The sequence below is a fragment of the Simochromis diagramma genome, unplaced genomic scaffold (assembly GCF_900408965.1).
Source record: "Simochromis diagramma unplaced genomic scaffold, fSimDia1.1 OVJJ01000216.1, whole genome shotgun sequence".
NCBI classification, from domain to species: Eukaryota; Metazoa; Chordata; class Actinopteri; order Cichliformes; family Cichlidae; genus Simochromis; species Simochromis diagramma.
Window position 1 is genome coordinate 17,229,108 of NW_024386883.1, and position 17,181 is coordinate 17,246,288.

The window sequence follows — 17,181 nt, forward strand, 5'->3', positions numbered from 1 at the left end:
ACAGGGAGGTGATGTTCCTGTTATTTAAGTTTTGACTTAAAAAATACGAAAACTTAAAACTGTGACGAGTTTTACGTTTTAAAGTTTTAACTTTTTTTCATGCATTAAAACGTAAAACTAAAACTAGACTGAACTGTCTGACATGTTTTTAATGTTATAAATCACTAGTTGCACCCTTTCCACCACTGCTTAAAGGCTCAGTATTAACAATTAAATTAATAACACCTTATAAATAACAGTAATAAAACTAATAAAGACTCATCAACAGGCACATACAGTTTTTTTTTACAGTTCACAGGTATAATTCATCCTGACTTTTATGTGAAAAAAGAACCCTACACAGGTTTTTACTGTCAGTGTGATCATGTTATTGCCTGACTCTGAGCACAGTATGTACTAGCAGGTTTTTTTAAGGCCTACCTGTGACTTAGGTGCACAGAAGTTGCGATGAGTGTGATGTCATGGTTTTGCAATGTACATCTGTGAGAATGCCAGCATCAACATAAAGAGTCTGGCACCACAGCTGAAACAATTCCTATTCCTGCTTATGCATTCTGTTAGTACAGAACGAGTACTTTTTACTTTTGGTACTTTAAAGTACATTCCACTACTAACGCTCCAGTTCTTACTTAAAAGGTAGTTTTACGTGTTGAATTCTACTTATGGCACTTTTAAACTCAGGTATTTAAACACAGCAATTTGGCCAATTTGACGACCAACACTGGCGCTAACACTGAAAGTCATGGCATTAAAGCTGCAAAAACAGCTACTTTATTATGTTCTAGGACTTTTTTAAAGATTTCTCTGCATTTATTTATTTAAAAACACCTGCGTGATCTTTCCGGAATGGTAAACTCAGAAATTTCTTTTTAAAACTAAATACGTTGGACTAAACAAAGATAAGGATAAGATAAGATATTTCTTCCTAGACATCCAAACCGTGGCTGAGGAAAGTGGTTCAGCCAGATTCCACACAAGCTCGAGGGAAGATCACAAGCTGGAATTTCCCACCAAGTGAAGTTCAAAGCATTGTGCCATTGGAGAGTCAGCAGGTCCTGCACAGAGCACTACAGGTGCAGCTTCTTTCACCACTGTCAGAGAGGTGTTTATTCACTAATGCTGTGTTGCACAGTGCTAAAGAGAAAGGTGTTTTAAAATGTTTTGCTCATAAAAGAGACATACACAAGACTACAAACAAAAGAACTCTGCAGGATTTTTCTATAATTCATGCAAAAAATAGTTTTTTCCCTCCACACGATTAAACACTGCACACATACACAAAGACGTTACTGCAAGGTTGTGTCAACAGATTACATCATAATTTACAGCTTTTACTGATGAACTAGTATTTCAGCATATAAGGTACATAAACACTATCAGTGGGAACCTTGGTTGTAATGCGGCGGGTTTCCTTTATGCACGGCTCATATAATAAACTGCTGTGTAAGTCCTATCAGGAAACAGTGGCACAGGAGGTGAGTGTTACTATTGTTAAAATAAGGGTCAAGGAAATTCCAGAGAAGGGAAGAAAAACACATGTAGTGAAGCTGTTTAAATGCCTGAAAGACAGCAACAAGCTCAGGTAACTTCTCACAAGCTCTGGGGAGCCAGAAATGCAAGACAATCGCTTACCTGTGTGAGACAAGCCTGACTAAACCAAAAAAACTGCTGAAGTTTCAAAACTTTAATCCCTCAACAGAAAGAAAGGCTTATCTCAATGTTATCTTTAATTTTTGCAAAGTGAAAATATAAACATCCCTCTAATCCTGAAAAAACCCACAGTAAGTTTCATGCGCATGATCTGTGTTACGTACTAAGTTAAGTCTCCCACCTGTTAGTATATTTTATTTGTACCTATTTTATTTTATTATTTTATTTACTTGTATTTATTTGGTTTCTGTGAAGCACTTTGGCATACATCTGGTTTTTAAATGTGCTATATAAATAAAATTGTATTGTATTATGAGATGTGAGGCACAACAGACAATGAAAGCAGCACAAAAGCATGATAAACAGTAAGTAAAATGCACGTTTTTATATAATAAAATCACACAAAGAGCGATTTTGTTTATTAAAACAGGTCCAGTTCTCACAGAGGAAGAAAAAACAAGCGACTCAGATGACGCACAACTCTGGTATTTGACAGGCTGTAAATCCTATCTAGACACTGTGAAACCTCGAGGTTGGTTAATGATCCCACACAGAGCTCAAAGGTCACAGCAGTGCCAAAGACTGGCACTACTTTCTCCTGTTTCTAATTCTTAAACAGTAAGAGTAAAATGGGAAACAAAAGGAATGAGGCAGCTACACAAAAACTATAACAGTGTGGAGGTGGGAGTGTCTGCAGAGAAAAGGAGTGTAGAAATGACTGACGGGCAGATCACTCTGGACACAAACACGACTCTAAAACAAGCCGCTTGCTATCAGCAGACATGCTGGTAATGGCACGTAATCTATATAATATTAGTAGTTTTCACAGGTTAGTGTCAAAAGTGTACATATCCTCCTTTTTTTAATAAACTATATTCCACAGCTACACTCACCAGTCCCATTTAAAGTGACTTAAATGAGTTGATCTGTGATCTCTTTTATCTGTAAACATGCACCTACAGCTTGGTAGCAATGTGGGTAGTTCCAATGAATAAAATCTCTCACAATGCACGACAGACGACTGGTATGAATGTCACGGTGGATCCGCACACTGATTCAACAGTCTTTTAAAGCCACTTCCCACACGTCTTAGATTAAAAAAACAAAAAAACAAACGGATATCAAAAAGATATAAAACTGCAACAAAATCTTCAAATTGCATACATTTATATATCAGGTCAATAAGTTTAAGGCTCTTTGAGCAAAAATCCAGTTTTTTGCTCAAAGAGCCTGAAATTAAACTTGACCCCTGAGCTCAGTGCTCAGTGTTTGTTACAATGTTCGCTTTTTTGTGCTATTTTAAAGCCTAAAAATGTGTTAGCTACTCAAAAATAATACCAGTCAGTATGTCACTACAGGTTAATGCAAATAATCATTAGTTACAGCCTTTCAGCAGTAATCGCGTTTCATGTTTACCATCTCAAATGGTTGAGGTGCTCCAGGTTGATTTTCTTCTTCTTAAATGGAGATAAGATTGTTTTTACCTGTGATAAGAAATCAGGTATTTTAAGTAAACGTGGTAAAAAAAAAAAAAAAAAAGTTGAAAAGGCAGCAGCTTCCTGTTTTGAATGCAAACAAAACTCTTTCAGCCTTCAGTAGCTGACTGTCACGGGCTATGAATGGAGCTTCCACAAAGAGCAGTAACTCAATACATCATCACCTCACTTCTTCACCACGGCAGGCCTTCTGGTCAATGTGTGTGTGCGTCCGTGTGTGTGTGTGTGTGTGCAGGTCAGTGCATGAGCCACACAGGCTCTCAGAAGCCTGAGTGACTGAGAAACACTAGAGATTGTTACTGGAGAGAGAAGAGTCACGTTACCACACAAGCCTCTTTGTGTGAGTCTCTGTGAGTGTCTTTGTGTGTGCATACTGAAGAAAAAATCCTTATCACGCATTTGTGTGTGCATGACTCAGTCTGTCTTTTTAAGACTTTTTAAATTATTTAATTAAAAAATAATTTAAATTATTATGAATTATTGAGCCAGGAACAGTCAGAAGCCGCATTAAAATGGGGAACTGAGGTGAAGGTGGGTTGCAAAGCTGCTTGCACATAGCCATCTACTGTTGGCAGACTGAAACAGCCTAAACTGAACTTCCTGTTGAGACTCATATATAAGTTTCTGCTGTGCAATCGGCCATCATGTGAACGGCAGAGACGCCTGCTGATCTGTCGACATCTTGGCAAGCCTGAACAAACATTAAATTTAATTTTTAAAGACATCAGACGTGTAAAATCCTTCATTCACAAAAGTGAGACACGAGACATTTTAATCTTATTAAAAATAAACATTAAAATGGGATATTATTACAATAGAGTTTAATACTGTTTTAAGCCAGACCTTTAGTTCACAGTTTTGTCCACAGTTTTCAGATTCCCTCAGTAGGAAATAAATAACTCCTACACTGGAAGCCACCGAGTAAAACTAAAACAGGAACTCAACAGGATGCATTGAACAGGTGGGATATTTGTTAGCTGGCAACACTGCATGTGTTGGGTTTCCAATTATAGTGCAGGGGCTTCTGTGATTATGACTATTAAGTTTGACCTTTAACAGGTACAGACTGTGTTACCTTAATGATTAGATGCTTGGATGAACCACAGTTTTGTAGCTCAGCAACAGCACTGACATGTAGTGCATGCTCGTGAAGATGGATTCAGTCACTGAAAACAAAAAAGGCCAGCCAAACCACAGTTTGTCTTGAAGGCAAGACGGATTCACATGTGATAGTGATATCCTACAAGAATCCAGCTACACCAGAAAGTATTATTTACACAACGTGTACATCAAATAATGACTATAATTACAAAAACATCTCTGGGCTTTTGGATATGAAGAGGGCAAAAGCTGGGGCTCACTCTGAACAGATCACCAGTCTGTATTTCTCTCATTTATGTGCCTTCAATAAATTGTGAGAAAAAAAGACAACAAGCATGAATGAGATCAACATAGCTGTGCCGGCTTTTTGAACTACAATTGATAAATGACTTTTAATCTGCTAATTTAATGGCAGTTCAACTTTCACAACCCCAAACCAAAACAAAATGTATAATCCATTAGCTTCAAAGAAAAAATAAAACATGACACTGACAACGAAAAAATTTGAAAACTTGAACTTGACTATGAAGTCAACTCAACTGAAAACCTCACTGAAGCCAAAGTGATTGCAGCATAAGGTTATAACTCTGTGTCTGCGGGTGTTTATCAGCAGAGAAGACTGAGGAGCAGATGGTATACTCATGATAAAAAACATGATGCATTTCAGCTCTTTGAAACTTGCTGATGTTTGAAAGGAGTTGACACTGCAGAAAATATGACAGGAAACTCACGTCAGACAGGCTGGATCTGTGTGGATCACCTGTTTGATCAGCTGTTGATCTTTTTAACAAGATAAAAAAGTGGACAGTGATAATTCCTAAGAGATTCCTTAAATTTAAACATTTAAAACATGATATCATCATTCTTGCTTCACCTCAATGTGACTCCCTTCTTCACCATCCTATAATTAGGCTTGAAAACCTCACATACCACACAGCTGTGAGAAAAACCCTCTAAGGAAGCATCGGCGCATAAACCTTCAGAAACCTTCAGCTCAAACACAGCTAATCACATTCACAGAAGATAGTCGTAAAGACTGCATCCTCCACACCAAACATGTCTGTCAACAACCATCCTGCTTAATTACTCATGAACCTGTAGTTTTTCATTTGGCAGAGAATTTTTGTCAGAGCACGAAATACTTCAGGGAATCCTTGAAATCTGATTCTTTACACGGCATCAGAGATGTAGAAGTTTCCATCCATTGTAAAAGACAGAAAAAATGCTGAATGTTGCTTCCACATCAGATATCTTCCTAAGAGAAACTATAAAGCCACACATTAATGCGTTGACCTTTACTATGTGAGAATTTACTATGTGCTTGCTGAATCATAAGTCATTAAATCAGACAGATCTCCTCTTCGGGGTCGTCTCTGTGCACCTCTGCACCCGTTCTAGCCCTGCTGCTATTTTTAAATCACTCCATGCAAGCACATGAAAAATTCACAGGAAGGCAAATCCACAGCCAAATGTTGTCCCTGAGGACTCCACAGTACCGTTCCTTATTAACGGTCTGGTCCTGTGGGACACATGTAAAAACCCTCCTCGTCCTTCTACTGACACATAAAGGTTGAGACAGTTTGACAAATATGTTAAATTTGAGGTTCAAAGTTAAAACAATTACGACATTCCTTCCCAACATTCATCCAAGTCAGAACAGGAGTTCCTTGGAGCTAATCTGCCCTAAGATGACCTTTGAGATGGAGTCTCGAAACCTTAAGATCCCTCCCCTGTTATTCTAAGCTCATATCTGTTTATTTTGGACAACTGTTTTTCTTCTTCATTTTTTCTTTATTTTGTTAAAAAAACTGATTGCAACATCTTCTGGCATATAAGCATTAATTCATGAAGAAAAAAGCAGAGTAATTATGAAAACATTCTTTAGCTGCACCCCTGTTCTCGTTCGTCAGAGAACCGTGTTATGCTCTAAAACTTGCTCCGTGCAGGTAATCCAAGTGCTTTCGCACAAAAGTGGGAAAACATGAACCTGGCAGGGTGAATGAACAGGCCAAAACTACTGCCACACAGACAAAAGCCCTCCTGTTTAATAAAAATGAATCCTATCCTCAAGCAATAAGATTTCGCTTCACATAAAGCAAGAAACACATGTGCAGACATGCTTTTTACTATACCTTGCAAAAGCTGGGGCCTTCATGTAACACATGAATCTGCTACCATGTGAAATTTGCGTTTCATTGCACCAGATGTCACAGTCAAACCCGCTCCCAGGTCATAAATATGCTAATATATAGAATTTTAACTTCAGCCTGTACAGACCTGCAACTGTAAACTTGCATTTGCATGCAAAGCAGTGGAGCGGTGTAGAGTGTGCTACGGTCACTGCACGCTGATTGGCTCTGTGACAGCAGCATTTTAGGTAGTGATGCATTTTAGAGAAGCGTCCCTTGCGTGCCTGTGGAAGTCTGTTTATGTTGTGTGTGTGTGTGTGTGAGAGAGAATAGGTTAAATGTTTTTTTTCCACTGTGGGTAACATTTTCAAAACTGGTCCGGCAACTTTTTTCTCCTTTGATCTTCCCGTGTTTATCGCTAGAATTTAAGCCGAGACTTGGCTGGTGACAAACATGATGTAGGTCACAGCGGTAATGGTTACCTGGTCAGTGCAAAGGAAGCGCTATATTCATTTTCTTCTCTGTAGGCGCCTGATACAAGTCAGATCTGCCAAACAGAGTTTGATCTTGAGAAGATTCAGTTATGCCACACCTTCCATTCAGGGTTAACTGATACTCTTTGTTAATCAGTCGCGTCGTGTTGCTTTTGGAAACATTTTATCTGCTGCTGTCACACACTGTACAGCCTATGAAACATGACTTCATTCAAACCAAAACAAAAATGTGAACAGCCTCCAAAAAGAGTAGCTGGGACTCTCTATCAGATCATTTAGAACTGAAGAAGCCTTTTGGATGAGAGGTGAAACACACAAGTCCAGTTCTCTTCATTTCAAGCGCTCAACGATTACCTGGATGATGTAGAACCTACACAGATGTGAGGCAGTTACCTCACATTTGTTAGATCATAGTATTTAAATGTATATATGTTACCTTACCCTAAAGTAAAAGCCCTTAACAGCTCTTTGTATCGTGCTTTAAGTGTGCATATTTCTATTGTATAGATGGGCATTTTAACAAGCTTGATGTGCCTTTGGAGTCAGCCTGCAGACTGCAGTTTCTAGCAGGTATGCATTGGCTTCACTTTTCAGGCCTGGAGGTTGCCGCTCATGGGTGAATTTCCCTTTACGCTTCAGATTCTACCTCTTATCCACACTGTGCAGCCTCATTGCGCTATGGCTGATGATGAATATGGAAAAAGGTGAGAGGTAAATGATCAGTCTGCCAATTAGCATCTGCATTTGCATCTAATAACCAATCCCCACCGCTCTCAAGTGCTCAGGGAATGTCTTTCAGTCCTCAGATAACAAAGGTCAAAAGGCCTCCGTGACATTCAACAGCACTCCAGCCGTCTCTGCACACTACAAGAATCCATCATGTTTTGGGTTTTGTTTTCTGAACTTGTTCCCCTCCCACGGAGATGGACAATTTTAGCCCTCCAATCCTTCCGGCCTCACCGGTGGGTCTGTGTTCATTACAAACATGCTGCGTGTTGAGAAATGTTTTAGTCAAATTTCCAAGAATGTGTCACACAGTAAGAGTGGCGTTTGTGCTCAAAGTGGCTTCAAATGACTTCAAAAAATGTTAAAAATGAAAACCATCATTAAAGTCAGGAGCAGACTGACAGACGTTTCCTTTTCTGAGTCTGATAAAAAAAAAAAAGTCAGGTCAACCACAATTTGCTTCATGTCACTTTATCCTCACTAAAAATGAAATCATCAAGAAAGAATTCTTCAAGCAGGTCAAGAAAAGCTGATTAGTTATAAGTTGTAACTGACGAGCTGACGGGAAAGAACGCTGCGAGCAAGTTGGAGCGAAAGCAGATTAGAGGCAGGGGTAACTCCAGGACACTCTGCAGATGGTTGATGTACGAGCAAAGACTGTGATTACGAGGTTTTACCTTTTCATATCAAACCGTTTTATTCTAAGATTAAGTGAAAAGAAATGAAGAAAAAGACAAAAATGCCAAAGAAGACATAGAAAAAGATGAAAAAGTCATAAAAGCAAAGAAAGAACACAGGAAGTGAATGAGTTTGACCAGACGGGCTTCACCGATGCTGATAAAAAGTGGCTTGTGATACTTTCATCAGACTATCAAAACATGCAAATGACAATGCTGTAAGCTTATAAGGCAATGTAGCTACCTATAATCAGGCTGGTACAATATTTGTTGAATGGCAAAGTTTTACAGCATTGGAATAGTTAACTAGGGTTTCATTTACACAAGCCATTTCTTTTTTATCAAGTGGTCAAAAGCAGCTTTACCTTCACAATAAACAAGTCAAAGGTCATAAAAGTGGAAATATGTCAGTGACAAAGTATTACATAACTGTGGACTGGCTGATTAATTTGTTAGTGGACTTAACAGACTTAACAGTGTGTTTAGATACACAGGATTTTCTTCGGCCGTGCCAAGAAAAAATGCCACACCAGCTCGATAAATCAAAGATCCTCCCTCCTGTAACAACAGCCATATACATGACACTGCAGGTTCAAATCAAAAGAATGCATCCACCTACAGCAAAGGCCTCTGGGAAGTGGCCAGACACACCTCAATTTTCACACCCACCCAGCATGGTTTGTCAATGTTGTGACCGTTTCTGGTCCTGTGATTACGAACAAAGTGCTGTGGTAACAGTGTGACTGTAAAGCAGGGCGTTGCTGCCTGCACAGAAAGCATGCATGTGCAATGAGTTGCCCCTGGCTGAATTCATTTTAAAACAAAACCAGATAAAAAACAGAAAACACTTGCTATGCTACTGTACTTTGATGAACTAGTGTTCCCATGTTGAGACTGATGGGTGTGTCCCTGCCTAACTGACAGACGAACTCCACACCCCTTCTGCATTTTTCCGTCTTTTTCAATTTTCATGTTGAAGAAACAGCTTTGACTTCAAAGTGTCTGTAACTACAGACAGAAACCAACAATTGTTGTATCAAAAATATTGGACTATGATCAGATTTTTCTGTGTTCAGATTATCAAATTCATAATTTGATTCATAACAAGTTGAAGTCTTGTCTTTTGGGTTTAAATTTTGATTATTTTTTTGTTGCATCGGTGCTGATGCTCAGGTACAAGCAAACAGTCTTTCGGTGATTAGACATCAATGTGCAGCATGTTTCTAACCACACAACTAATGTACATGTTTAAATATTCACTGAAATGCGGCAGAAACAAAAGATAGATTTAAACGTTTTAACTGTCCAGTCACTCTCTGCCTCACAACTTCACATTTATGTTGAATTACTGTTGATTTAATTTGTATATAACTGTAATGCAGTCCATCCTTTGCGTTTACATGTCAAACACAGTTTGGGGGTTTCCTTGCTCTTGAATGCTTGCAGCGTGAACCTGTTGAACTAGACTGTGGTGTGGTGCAAAACCTCTTCTCTCTAAGTTTTTCTTTTTAATCTTGAAATGACACTGTCAGACAATGGACCCACCTCTGACTTGTTATAACAAGCTACAGTCTCATTTTCCTAATGATGTGTTCATCACTGACATGAAATGTCTGTTGGTGGAGTTTCGACCTGTATTCCTATTGCTGCTGACTTTTTTCAAATATTATTCTTATCATTATTTGCACTTTTCGTTCATCTTAACACCATGAAACAAACTAAATATACTTTAAATAGATTTGAAGCTTGTGCTTTTGTAGCTTTAAAATCAGTGATGAGTAGGGATGGGTATCGAAAACCGGTTCTTGTTGAGAACTGGTTCCCACTGTTCCAATTCCTTGGAGTTGTTTGCCATTTTTGCAAACGATTCCCTTATCGATTCCAGTCGCCCCGAATGACGTCACCACGTTGCGGAGCGTCATTTACCTGGCAGGAAACATGTCGCCTAAGCGGCTCAAAGGCTCAAAAGTTTGGTTATACTGTACGAGAACGGATGACAACAGGGCAACTTGCAATACTTGCAAAGTAGACATTTCATTTAAGGGAGGAAACACTACGAATATGCAAAAGCATTTGCTCACAAATGCTCACCTTAAATGAATGTCGTGTTTTTAATTCGCTCCAGACTCGTGAAATCCAACCCAGCAGCAGCGGTAATGTTTGCACGTCCTCTCCCGTTAATGCGGCAGGTAAATAATCAACTAACAGTGCATATTATGTTAGCGCGATCTGCCTTATTACAAAACCTGCCATTACTGTGCATTTAGGTGACCATCATGAGACAGACAGAGCCTGGCTGGCTCAGATGCTGGCAGTTCTCGCTGCAGTCTACCGGTAGCGTCTCCTTTCAGGCCAGGATAGACGAATGTCACCGAGCAGTGACTCAGTTTGTGGTCAAAGGCTTGCACCCATTTGCCACAGCAGATGCCCTCGATTTTCGGTAAGTGAATGTGTTTAATTGTAGGCAGGGACATTACTGGATATTCTTGTGTAATTGCTACAGAATAATTTATGTTATACTTTGTTATTGCTACAGAAGAATATTTATTTTATTATTTTACATTTACAATTTTTTTCCTGGGGACCCTGTGACACCCATTGAAGAGCCGTAGGCTGTGGATCTCTTAAGATCTCACAGTTGGGTTTGTAAGGCCATGTTACCTCTAAATTTCTATCTTGTTCAAAGAGAAGATATAAAACAAAGTTCTAAGCTAATCGACCTTAGTGTTCTCCTTTTTAAAAAAAAAGAATCGATAAAGAATCGAATCGTTAAACAGAATCGTAAATGGAATCGGAATCGTGAAAAACCCATCCCTAGTGATGAGCTAATGCTTAGGCAGTACAGAGACTTCTGCTTTATAGAGCATTTTGTACCCATTAAGGAGGCTTTTGTGACTGGGTGAATGTGAGGTCCTTACCTCCTCCTCAACACTTGTCGCAGGGCTCTTGATAGGACTGGTTGAATGGCTGAACACAGATGAAGACTTCCTGCTGGTGCTCTGAAACAGCCGGCAAAAGAGGGAGAGAAGAAACAAGAGACTGTCAGACATAAAGAGAACTACAAGAGACCTCAGTCCTTGGGACACTGGACCCATAAAACCCATTGAACCCCATCAAAATAATCATCATTTATCTCATACTGAGCTTTGAGAAGCCCTGTTTGAAACAAGCTGCACCACTCTGTGATGCAATATGAATCCACTAGTAGAAAAAACTGAATCTGAAACTGAGCCATCAGAGCAGTCGGAAGCTGAGGCCCGTTAGTAACATGAATCTTGCTCTGCTAGACCCAAACATGGCCTCACTGTCCTACAACACTCAACCCCATTTTACTTATTCGTTTCCCAGGTTCTTCCTTGTACTCTTCAAATAAATAATTACATGGTATACAAACTCTATGTCCAACATACAGTGTGTTTAAATAAATCTGAATTTGTGATTTTGTATCATGACCTTCAGGATATCCAGTTCAGAGCACTAATAAATAACAGTGCAAAATAAATGGAGCTCATTGGGAAGTTAAGTGCAACTTGGAAAAATTAGAAAGCTTATTATTTCCCATTTGAGGGCGTCTACCCAGCAACAACGTGCCAGAAATTCGAATACAGCTGCTTTAGCCTTGTATGCTTTAGAAATTTTAAAAAAGGGCTTCCTGACATTGTGAGAATTGTTGACACTTGTTTTTTTTTTTCACTCTGAAGGCATTAACAAAACCGAAAATTGAATCCGAGCCAGTACAAATCAAAATACATTCCAATGAGGCAAACAAGCTGTGAATTAGACAAAAAGCGGTCCATGGGTCATGAGGTTTGCCGCTAAGACACAGTAGAAATCTGAAATGCTCAGCTATTTTCCCCCATGAATCTATTGATAATAAAAGTATACACGGATGCACACGCCAATTAAAAGTTTTGCAATGCTTTAAAAATCAGAAAACAAATCGGTACACCAATACACCAGCGCCAGATGTTGTATTTTAAATGAAACATGCTTTACCCATGAGAATCACTACTTTGTGGCTCTTATTTTTTCCTTTCTTCTCCACTGAGGCATTGAATTGTGATATGTTGTGTGCAATTCTCCAGGATGCTCTTGTAAGTTACTCGAATTCCCATTCCTAATCAGTCAGTCTTATTAAAGTGAGACGTCTGGACAACAAACTGTTTCAAAAATGATGTTTAACCCTTTATCTACCATGGGCCTGCTAGCAAGCCCATTTTACAAGTCCTCTTTAAATGACTGCAACTTCATTACCGTTTCCAACAGAGACAAAATTAAACAGTTTAAGAAAGAAGACGGGCTGTATGGGAATAATCAGTGTATAATGACAGCACAAGACATTCAGAAGGTATTATTGTCTGAACACAGACAGAACGAATCCCCTCTGCCTAGATTTACCATGTCTGCTTCTATTCCCTTACTTTCCTGAATGATGAGATTTTAATCTTTTTACAATTTTATAGCCAAGATAAAAAATAGGTATTTGAGGCCTTTATGAATCTTGGTCAATAAAGGGTTAACAAACACCTTTGATGATTACTTGAACTATAAACAATGCAAACGAGTGCCAAGAGTAACCTAAAAATGATAAACGGTCAAATACAGCATGTAGTACTACTACATTACTATACTACATGCACAGCCTCCAGTCATTAAGAGCTAACTATAGAGCATGGCAGCTTTTTCTAAAGTGAAAGTCCTGTAAGTTACTGGCACAACAAATCAGCTTCAGCTCCTTCAATAATTAAAAAAACGAAAGACGAAGTTAAACACTCGATCACCAGAGTCTACTTGAGCAGATGTAGATCCCATCAGGTGGAACAATAAATGAGTCTTCAAAAGTCAGGGCGTGCCCGCCTCAGCAGTCAGACGGGGTGTGGCAGCACTTCTTTATCACACACGGTGTGAGCACTTAGCTTTCAATGCAGTGGCTTAAGCAGCAGAATGAGCCTGAAATTGTAAGTAGCCAAAGTAAAAAAAGACGCAGAGGAAGTTTTTCAATTCTGCTGCACTCGACGCTAGATATATGAAATAAAATCATCATTAAAGAGGCAGATAAAAATGTAGAAAGCTGATATAATTCAAATGTTTTCAGCCTGCAGCAGAAACCTTGTGTAAACCATTGCAGGCACAGAGGCCAACATATTCAGGAAGCAATTACTGGAGCAGGGAAATGTTCGCTGGCAAGACTTTGGGAATTGGAGGACCACACCGGTGTCTCGTAAATCAGCAAATGATCAAGGAAGATTAAGATTCAGAGAAATCGGAGCTCAGGCTGAGTGTACTCAGGTGGCAAAACTCAAGAGACCTAGAGCGCACTTGGTAGTGATCATGAGGACGTACTGCTAATGATGCCATATCGTATTTTGCCAGCGACCGAGCCTTAAGCTGTTTGTTTTACTGGCAATGGGCCGAGCTGGCAAAAGTTCCTTAATCCTTGAATAAATGTGGGGAGATAATGCAAGACATTTAAAGCACATTATTCTTACCTCTACTATAGTAGCTTTGTATACTTCACCATTAAAATTATTCATCAGTTAGCCCGTGGCTTCTTCTAATTGGCTTCACCTTACAAACTGATGATTTTAACTACAAGTGGATGGTGCTGCTGTTCTCACAGCCAGAGTCATGTGCCTGAGATGACTATTTTCCTTTCTAACTGACCTCATAAAGAGCTAAGAGCAGAAAAAAGTGCCTTTACCTGAGCATTAATAGGAGCCTGAAGCCTGAACATCTGGGTCATACATTATCTGCCTTTTCAGCACAGCAATAATTTACTGGGTAATCAGTTAAGGAAACTAAATACTGTAATCAGAGTATCTAAATCTAAAGAAAAGACCCCCACCTCAACTACTAACAGTTATTCAACAAGGCTAGCAGCCCCCTTTGCAGACACGGTACGACGGCCTCCATGTGTAGCTTCAATGTGAGCGATTGGTTGTGCTCTCTGGGTTTGTATATAATGAACAGAAGTTCTTGCTGTAATACAAGTAAGTATTTATGCACTCATGCATTTCTTTAAAGACATAAAATAATGTTAAAGAATTTTCAACTAAATGTTTTCTGGCTTTATTCTGGATATTTACTTTACTCTGCATATTGTTTTTAATCTAATGAAGCGATACACATGACAGATTTTCACTCTGCTAAACCCCACTTAAAAAAAAATAGCATATGCAGTAGTGATGTGTCGGTCGCGAACGAAACGGCCCTTAGAGCCGGCTCTTTTTAGTGAGCCAAGCCGAAAGAGCCAGAATTCCCATCACTAATATGCAGTATAATGGATTGCATTTATATAGCGCTTTTCGGGGCCCTCGAGGCGCTTTACAATTCCACTATTCATTCACTCTCACACTGGTGGAGGCAAGCTACAGTTGTAGCCACAGCTGCCCTGGGGCAGACTGACAGAGGCTGCCATATCGCCCCATCGACCCCTCTGGCCATCACCAGTAGGTGATAGGTGACCGAGACTGTCCGAGCCGGGGCTCGAACCGGCAACCTTCCGGTTACAAGACAAACTGCCAACTCTTTGAGCCATGATCATCCATATTAAATGGGAAAGGCTCAATTTTATATTTACATAGTAAAAATCTAAATTCCTCCTTCATGCCAGAAAATCAGAAAAAGTGTCTTCAACTGCACAAACATCACCTCAGCCTTGAGAAAATTTACAGCACAGTGAGAGAAATGAGAAGCTGATGCCATATTAGGAACATGCTTACATGGCTAATGCTTTCCTGATGGCTGACCCATACTATCTGCACACAGCAGCCTCCCTGCTCTGATAGCTGACTGCAACTTAAACCAATCACCCATCTAAAGATGCTTAACAGCCATGTGTGAGCAGAAACTGATTTATACCAACACAAGATCTAGTAGATTGCATCAAAACCACCAAATCTGTACTGATACTCATATTTAGCATTTTATGCTTGTGTTTTTATCTCTAATGTGTAAAACGCTTAGTTTTAGTGAGTGAAATCAGTCAGTACGTAGCCCACTGTACTGTGTTAAATAAATTATTTTGGGGGAAATGCAAACATATAACAGTATAACAGTATGAAAAATGTCTAGTTTATTTATATCTAATGTAAATAACAGAAGATAACCGAATGTGCTTTAGAGACACATTTACATTCCAGGCGTCCAAAGAAAAATACATTTCAAAATACATGAAAAGTTGAAAGGTGTGTTTTGTTGTGTTAACCAATAATGATAGTTATTTAGTGGTCATTAAAATGTCAGATGATTAATTTCAAACACACATGGAAAACAAACTACAAGCAATATAAAAGCAGTGGTGGAAAAAAGTAATTTTTATATTAAAAAGAAATCCCTGAAAGTGCTGCCTGAAGATATCTGATTTCTAATGAAGCTTCTGCAAGGATCTCATGTTTTGGAAACTCTCTGTGGTGTTTTGCGTCACACCAACAAAGAAGAGTTTAATGTGGGTGATTATTGTGGGTATTGCAAATAACATATCTTAAGAAATCTTCATTCTTAGTTGCTGTCAGTAAACCATATTCCTTTTTTGGTTTGCCTCCCAGTATTTCTTAGACTTTTGAACTGACTAAATAATAAGAGTTGTGGAGGGAATACTGGTTGAATGCGCGCATGGCCTCACCTCTGTCATGCTGAGATCCTGGTACATGTAGTCGTTTTGGTTGCTGATGCTCAGCTGTTGCATATTCTGCAGGTACATCGGGGACACCACCTGCTGCATCACAGGCTGCTGCATCATAGGCTGCTGCATCAGGACGAAGGACTGCTGCTGCTGCTGCTGCACAGGGACCAGGTACCGCAACGACCCATAGCTGGCGCCGTTTACCGCGTACGGCACCGCGGACACCTGAGACATCGGTGTCACCGACGACACGGAGCTCCCGGAGAACACAGGGCTGGGGGAGACAAGCCTTGTAACCATCGGCTCCGGAGAGGCCTGTAGATTCCTGAAGCTGGTCGTCGTCGTGATCGTTTTCTTGTTCATCTGAGACATCTTGATGGATCGGCCCAGAACGTCACAAAACCGACGGAGCGACAGCTGAAGTGGGGAAAACGCACAGCGGGATAAAACAGAGCAGGTCTGTCAGCGCTGGCTGGGCGGAGGAGTCGATCCACCCGAGTTTAACTTCCACCTCTGCCGAGCAAAGTCTGGTCAGAAATGTACTGCTTGGAAAGGAAAACCAAACTCTTGAGGGAGGCGGGCGCTCTACTCCTCTGTTTGCAAATCCTGGCGTGCGCGCCACAAAGTGGGAGGGCGCAGGGCGAAAACGCTGCTCACGACCTACAAAGTTCAAACTGACTGTGCTTCGTCACAATGGCCACATAGTTTGTAACCTGTAATAAACGAGTTACCACCACGCCCTGATCTTGGCTGTGCGGGGAATGTGTGCTGCATGCTCCTCCAACACCGCCAAACACTTTACCTGTACACCTGTGCTAAATGCTGAAGAGGTGTTCTCCTTTCATTAATGTGTTGTATGTCAGGTTGGACTTTATATAGGCTCCACCTGAAGAAAATGCAGGTAGCCAGTGAAGTTTGACATTAAAATGATGCAAGTCAGCCGCTAGGCGGAGACAAACACTCACTTATGTTACAGACAAACACTGAACAACTAAAACAATTACACATAATGTAAGTTCAAATGTAAGCACAAGTTTTAGTAAATCAGTGAGTATATATAAACTCATGACAATAAGATGTTGCTTAGTTTTTGTTTATGTGAAATTGGTTGCATAAAATGTTCAGCACGACTCTAAAATTATATTTGACCAAAGGCAGAGTGTAGAAGTGTTTGCAGTATTATTAGTTTTGTAACAATTTTTTACTCATTAGCTGTGTTTTTATTAACATTTACATAATCACATATTTGAAAAGTGTAACTTTACTTGCTTTTTAAATTTATAC

General features: G+C 39.7%; 1 protein-coding gene across 2 annotated transcripts in view; it reads right to left on the reverse strand.

Moving 5' to 3' along the window:
* pof1b (POF1B actin binding protein) overlaps positions 1 to 16,522 on the reverse strand; it is a 36,486-nt gene extending 19,964 nt beyond the window's left edge. The window contains exons 1-2 of one of the 2 annotated variants that reach the window (XM_040032521.1): positions 15,898 to 16,518; positions 11,192 to 11,272 (exon numbers count right to left, since the gene is read on the reverse strand). In XM_040032521.1, coding sequence (XP_039888455.1) covers positions 11,192 to 11,272; positions 15,898 to 16,269 — 453 coding nt within the window. In that variant the 5' untranslated portion in view covers positions 16,270 to 16,518. Of the gene's footprint in view, positions 1 to 11,191; positions 11,273 to 15,897 lie in introns of both variants that reach the window. The other variant, XM_040032520.1, reaches the window with a different exon arrangement.
* Between the last annotated feature and the right edge of the window lie 659 nt (positions 16,523 to 17,181).